Below are 6636 nucleotides of genomic sequence, written 5' to 3'. Positions count from 1 at the left end.
TTAACAATTAAAAGAGCCACATTTATTGAGTACAATAGAAATAATCTCAGACATTGACGGAGAATATAGACGATGGTTTTTGTAGATTTATTACATCACTTTTCCGATTAGATGAGCCATAATAAAGTGCAACAGTTCCTTGCTCAGCAGTGAATATTTAAGCAGCAGCAGAAGCAACAAACCACATTTGGCAATAATATAAAATAAGAGCCTTGTCATGGCTACAGCGTCAGCACATAGTTTAGTCATCAGAACTACAGAGTATAAAAACATTTCAGTTCCTCTGTATTTACTAATGCACAAGGTTTCTCCTTTAAAGAATAAATACATTGAATTACATTGTCAGATTGATATATAAAAATAACGACTAGTAATTCACAATACCCTTCTTCCCTTCTCAGTCTGTTTCTCCTCTCCCTGGAATTAAGGTGTAAGAAGCATTCTTACTTCAAGCCCAAAGGATAAGATGAATAAACATCCAAAAACAGGAGGCTGCTAGTGTTGCGTTGTGAAGGTGGGTGCATGCTTGTACAAGCCGTAAAAGCTCTACAGAAACAATAACATCAGGCACTTCCATAATTCCTCGCTGCATTGTGGTCGCAGACGGAGATCATTTTACTGAGTCACAAGCAATTAACACTCTAAACTGCGTGCTCAACTGGGACTACTGCACAGAAGAAATATCAGCCTGCACAAAGAAGCACGAGATTGAATTTCAGTCAACTTTCTAGTTTTCCCCTTTGGTTAACACTATCAACGGTTCCTTCTGTGTGAATTGTGATCAAATCAACGCAATATTAGCCCCTTTCAACGAAACATACCGAAACAAAACTATGCAAAATAGTTTATTGTAGGCAGCGCTCATTGGAGTAGGTTTATATTGCATTGACAGGCACGACTCAGGCCCATACTCTAATCTACACAGACCGGTGCGCCATAACAAATCAGAGCTGCAGTATCCCTATATGCAAATAGACCATTGCCATATGGATCTGTGCCATGGACTGTGTTTACAGAACGAGTGGTCGGGAGTAGATGCGCTTGTTTTGAGATCAAAGCAAGAGCTGCATGTAGCCACGTGTGTACATTTGTTCATGTTCTTTGCTAGTTACTGAGTTATTAGCCTAGTTAGCGCTAATTTCTCATCAGCAATGGTGGAGTGGTTGCTTCCTACAACATGTGCATTTCTAGACAATTTCTTTCTTAATTATTATTATTATATATATTTTTACCTTTATTTAACTAGGCAAGTCAGTTAAGAACTAATTCTTATGACGGCCTACACCGGCCAAACCCGGACGACACTGGGCCAATTGTGCGCCGCTCTATGGGACTCTCAATCACGGCCGGTTGTGATACAGCCTGGATTGAAACCAGGGTGTCTGTAGTGACGCCTCAAGCCCTGAGATGCAGTGCCTTAGACCGCTATGCCACTCGGGGGGAAGTGTTATTTTTTGAGACAGGCTTGAATAAGCTAAGTAGCCGATAGGCAGAGGGTAGCATCATTGTCCTTATTCTCTGTAATAATGGTATGGGAATAATAAGTTATTTTGTAAAGTGGTTTCTTGCATCAAACAACACAACATTTTCAGTCACCTCCGTGTCTGAAGGACAAGTGGATAAACAAGATCATTTCATTCCCTACATGTTTTTTTTCAAAAGTGGAATGTAGGCCAACATTGAACACCACACATTGGCTGCTACTGTAGGTTGTAAGTGAATGATAGAACAGCTATTTCCATGTTAAAATGTTATGGGATGCATTTCCCTTCATGGTAGGCCACTCTGGTAGGCCTACATCACGATCAAATAGCCACAGTTGCCTACTCGGCCACTATTATAACTGTAACTTAAAGCGGGTACAGCCTCAGTGTGCGCCAGAGGTTGCACAGAATTTTCACAATGTTCAAGTCTGCGCTCAGCAGACCTGACATTTGCTCAGTGCCGAACATTTTTTCTGGGAACATCGGTAACAAGACCCATCAGTCTCGGCTTGGGAGTGGGATAAACAGGCACTGACCAATGGGAGGCGACAAGGAAGATTCCACAAAGATGACACATCAACATCATGACGTAAATACAGTGCAATTCAGAAAAGAACAGACTGTTCCTAAGTCTGTTTTTTATATAGGTTTTTGGTTCCACTTTTAAGGTTAGTTTACACTGGATGTGTTGCGCAGGGCGTTAGTGGGTCACCAAAATGTCTTGAGTATCAGTATGTACCCAGAGAGAGGACAGGAGAAAGGCATGCAGGCTGATAAAGTAATCTTGCAGAGGATTTCTAAATCACCACAAGACTCTACTAAGCCACATGTTTATCTAATAACAGTCCAGAAAAATAACTGTTTTGTATAGAAGGATATGGTATACAGTATACTGTGTATAGCTCAACGTAGGAGTGTATGCCCATCTCAATGTAGTCAGTATATACTGTACACTACAGTATGCCTATTGAATGAAATAGGAAGTTAGTGTGGACAGAGGTCAATCACACAGCCAGAAAGGGAAGAAGGGTAAAGGGATGAGGAGAATAAGCGGTCACACAGTCCAAACAGAGTGTAAAGATAACTCAAGAGCCACACTTTCCATCTCTCTCATTCTGTTCCCAGACCAGGTTTCGTCTGTGTGTGCTGCTGTGTGTTTCAGAACTCTAAGCCCCAGCCTCTGAAGAAGCCTTTGGCTGCCAGGGCTTCTTTGAAAGTCACTGTGAGAGAGTTTATGGTGACGTCAGTCACGGTCACCTCCCCTGGGCCAATCACTGGGCTCCAAACAGCAGACCGCTCTGACGCGGTCACTTCGTCTGAGCCAATCACAGAACTCCAGTCCTCTGCCCTATCCTGCCCTGAAGGAGGAGAGGCGTGGGGGAGGAGAGAGAAAGAGGGTGGGGGAGGAGAGAGAAAGAGGGTGGGGGAGGAAAGGGGGTGAGAGGGAAAGAGAAAGGAAGAGGGTAAGATTGCTATGATTGCATCAAGTCTGAAGTAACTGACCGAGATTGATTGCCTGTATGGTGAGTATATACTGTATTCTAGACTATCTATTGCATCTTTGCCTATGCCTCACTGACATTGCTCATCCATATACTTATATATTCTTATTCCATTCCTTCCTTAGATTTGTGTGTATTAGGTATTTGTTGTGGAATTGTTAGATATTACTTGTTAGATATTGCTGCACTGTCGGAACTGGAAGCACAAGCATTTCGCTACACTCGCAATAACATCTGCTAACCATGTGTATGTGACCAATAACATTTGATTTGAGTACATTGCCTGTAGGCTATGCATAGACTGTGTTGTACCAGGAAGTTTGGCATGTATTGTTCTGCGCCATACATTAAACCCCATTAAGTCAACCCTCTCCCTTGCCACTACTTGTCTGTTTGCTGTGCCAGTTGCCAGCCCTGGATGGGATGGCGGAGCTTATGTTCCTGGTTGTCTGCCCAGGGGGTCCTGTACTGTACCAACTAACTAGTTGACACACACACACACACACAGTAATGTCCTGGTTTAAAATTAGGCCCATTTGGTGAATAGGCCGACTAACACGCTTACCATTCAGAATGCCACTGCATATCTCTGTCTCTCGCTCCGACTGCTCCTGTCGAGTTTCCTCCTCTTCCTCCATGTCATCTTCCTCTTCCCTCCTTCCCCAATCATCATGTGTGGGGTCCTTTGTGGGGTTAGGGGGGCCAGGGGGAGAGGCCAGGCACATGAACTGTGATCTTCTGGGTTTGTTTTTGCGATGGGCCAGGCGGGGGTGTAGGCTCCGTCTACAGGCCCCATAGGTTGGGTCCTCTGCCTCAGACTCCAGTGAGCGAGTCAGGGAAAGTCGTAGGCGAGCTGGAGGTTTCTCTAGGGCCTTATGGGCGCTCCGGAGATCCATGTTGTAAATAGTATTCTACAGAGGGGGGAATAATAAAGATGTCTTATACAGCAGTTGTGTTTCTCCAAGATAATTTCCCCTTTACTTAGTATGCCAACCTATTACTCCATCTCATCTAGGATTGCAAAGTTAACAAAATCTTCAGAAATGTTGGTAATTAACAGAAAATCTATGGCAATCTACATAACTGGTAATTTATACTAGAATAACTGTACAAAAACGTATTCATATACAGTATGAATTTTTTATATTGTGTCCATATTGTCCATTCATTTCTAGTTGATAGACAATATGGTTCAAGAGAAAACAGCCCAATTAATGAAAAAAAACTATCAACAATGGCATTATTTTAAATTAACTTTGCAACTCTTCCAACTATTTACTTTTTTCACAACTATTTTTTAGATAAAAATAATCTTATTCAATGATTCATATATTTTACATGTGATAGTCACAGGTGTTTGCAATAATCTCTGGCCCTATCTGAAGTACCCAAACAGGCCACTAGATGTCTTGTGTTAGATTACATCAAATCCTTGAAAGATATCAAAAACTTCTAAAGTTTCCAGTAATATACCCTTCCTTTGCAACCCTAGTCTAATCATACAGAGAGGTTATATATATATATATATAACATGAACCCATCCCACCTGTAGTAGAAGCCTTTTAGCTTTGGGTCCTCTCTTCCGGTACCCCAGGGGTCTGTCCTTCTGCTCTCTGGTGAAATGGTAAGATCAGTCAGTACAAACAGGTATAGTTTACTATGATAGTACAGTGTACTAGTACAGTGTACTACTACTACTACTACTACTACTACTACTACAACAGTGCAGTTATCAGTACTATGATATTCGTTAGCTAGGTACGTAATGCGCTCTATAGCATGCAGTGTCTCTTGGACTTACTTCTCATCATAGGCCTGCACCAGACGCTGGTCCAAGATGTGCTCCTCTGGTTCCCATGTACTGTATCTGTACAGATAAAGACATCGCCATGGTTACTCATCCTCATCCATCCAATAATACTCTGCATGACTCATTGTCTTGAATTACTGGATATAATGATGTCATAGTGATACTACTCACTTGGGGGGCCATCCCTTCCACTTCAACAGATATTCCACGTTTCCCTGTGACAAAGTTGGAGACAAGCACCAGTATGGGAGAGAGTGGAGAGTGTGTGGGGGAGGATGTTGATTGTGATGTTGCTATGCTTACAGTCTCCACTCCAAGCACAGAGATAGGTAGCCTATAATAACCTTTCAAAATCCAGGAAATGTATGTCTTCTCATCTAAACTATGTCATGTCAATACCGAGAATTCATTCCAGATGACGTTATCCTATAGCTTCTCGACTTTGACAGCTCCTAGATAGCATGACGTTATCGCACATGAGCGCACTGGTGGATGGAGAGAATTGGGATCCTCACAAGACCCCCCCCACACACACACACAAAGAATATTACATAAAATGATGTGTGGGTAGGACACTGATTATTCAAACACAACAATATTTGACAGCAAGCAACGTTTTCCCCTATGTAACGGGACTGCATGGCAATAATAACGGTTGACGTGCGCCTGCACCGACAATGACTCATGCACTTACGGTATCGAGTTCACTTTTAATGCAGTGCGAAATACGATATTAAAATACCCAACACTTACAAGGACTTAGTAGCATACATTAATTCACGTCTATGGATGCGCGTCAAAAGGGGGGCGCGTTTTGCGCCCTAATAACCCACAAACCTGTATTTCTAATTTCCTCCGCGAAACTGCGTAGCTCTTCACAAATCCAGAATAGCCTATTAGCGTAACTGTATAACCCGAGGGCTATTATTCTGGCAATGCACAGGACTGAAGGCAAGGTTTCGGTTCCAATATGATTATTCTGTTACACATTATCTTAGGATAGACAGCTGGCACGCTGACTATACTGTAACGTTAACGCAATGGCAACACGCTCCACTTTATGTTAAAGGGATACACTCCCCCCACTCACGCCCCCTTATATGATTATATTCAGTGGATACTGGATATAAATAGGCTACTGGTAAGTGCTTTTCAATATAGCCAGCTGTGTTCCTTATTGGAGCTAGGCTACGCTAGAATGGATATTCTCCCAATTGCGTACTTGTCATTATGTAACATGCGTTTTATTTCCAATATGAATACCTTACCTTTTTAACTCTTTTCTTGATTATTGATTCCACAGCAAACACTTGTTCACCAATCGCTGACAGCTCCATTGGTCCAGCACAGAACGTTCTGTCTGCTCTTTGAAATAGATTGATCCAGTACAAACGAGAATAAGTGCTGTTAGTTTAGCTTTCCGCTATAAAGTAACTGTAGACAGGCTATGACAAGTATCTACGCGTCGCTTTTCAAAAACGGCTGTTTTCTCCTCCCCCCGACCCTCCCTCTACAAACTGAGCATTGTTTTCGTTTAAGTTGGAGCTGAATTTCTCCCTTCCACTTCCTTGTACCAGATATTTCCGTATGTACAGTGACTTCTCAAATCTGCGACACATCTGCACTGCTTAGCGCGTCCCCGTGCTTCCAAAAGCTCGTCCTAGGCGCGCTCTTCGTTCCACAGCGCCAAAGCAACGCTGGCAGCTCGAGCCTGGACCAACGCTGGAACATGGGCCCGCGCACGCAGATGACACAAGCAGTAGCAGGAAAACAAAGTAACCAACCCTTGGCCCATTTCTTATAAATGTGCTCTACTCTCCATCCAAATTCCAACAGCAAT

At 42.7% G+C, this 6636-nt stretch overlaps 1 protein-coding gene across 1 annotated transcript; it reads right to left on the bottom strand.

The window, feature by feature from the left end:
- On the bottom strand, positions 1–6445 carry LOC106589529 (chromobox protein homolog 7). Its single transcript, XM_014179624.2, has 6 exons — positions 6065–6445; positions 4968–5011; positions 4788–4853; positions 4533–4599; positions 3552–3897; positions 1–2842 (listed from the first exon to the last, which is right to left on the bottom strand). The coding sequence occupies exons 1-6, from the start codon at positions 6131–6133 to the stop codon at positions 2643–2645; spliced, it is 792 nt and encodes a 263-aa protein (XP_014035099.1). The 5' UTR covers positions 6134–6445; the 3' UTR covers positions 1–2642.
- Positions 6446–6636: the final 191 nt, after the last annotated feature.

This window comes from Salmo salar, chromosome ssa28 (genome assembly GCF_905237065.1).
Source record: "Salmo salar chromosome ssa28, Ssal_v3.1, whole genome shotgun sequence".
In the NCBI taxonomy this organism is placed as follows: domain Eukaryota; kingdom Metazoa; phylum Chordata; class Actinopteri; order Salmoniformes; family Salmonidae; genus Salmo; species Salmo salar.
The sequence above is the reverse complement of the archived record's forward strand: the minus strand, read 5'-3'. Positions and strand labels throughout refer to the sequence as shown.

Coding starts and splice junctions, on each gene's coding strand:
- LOC106589529 (XM_014179624.2), bottom strand. CDS start 6,133: ATGGAGCTGTCAGCGATTGGTGAACAAGTGTTTGCTGTGGAATCAATA. Junction 4,600..4,787: donor GTGCAGGCCTATGATGAGAA/GTAAGTCCAAGA, acceptor CCATTTCACCAG/AGAGCAGAAGGACAGACCCC. Junction 3,898..4,532: donor CTAAAAGGCTTCTACTACAG/GTGGGATGGGTT, acceptor CCCCCTCTGTAG/AATACTATTTACAACATGGA.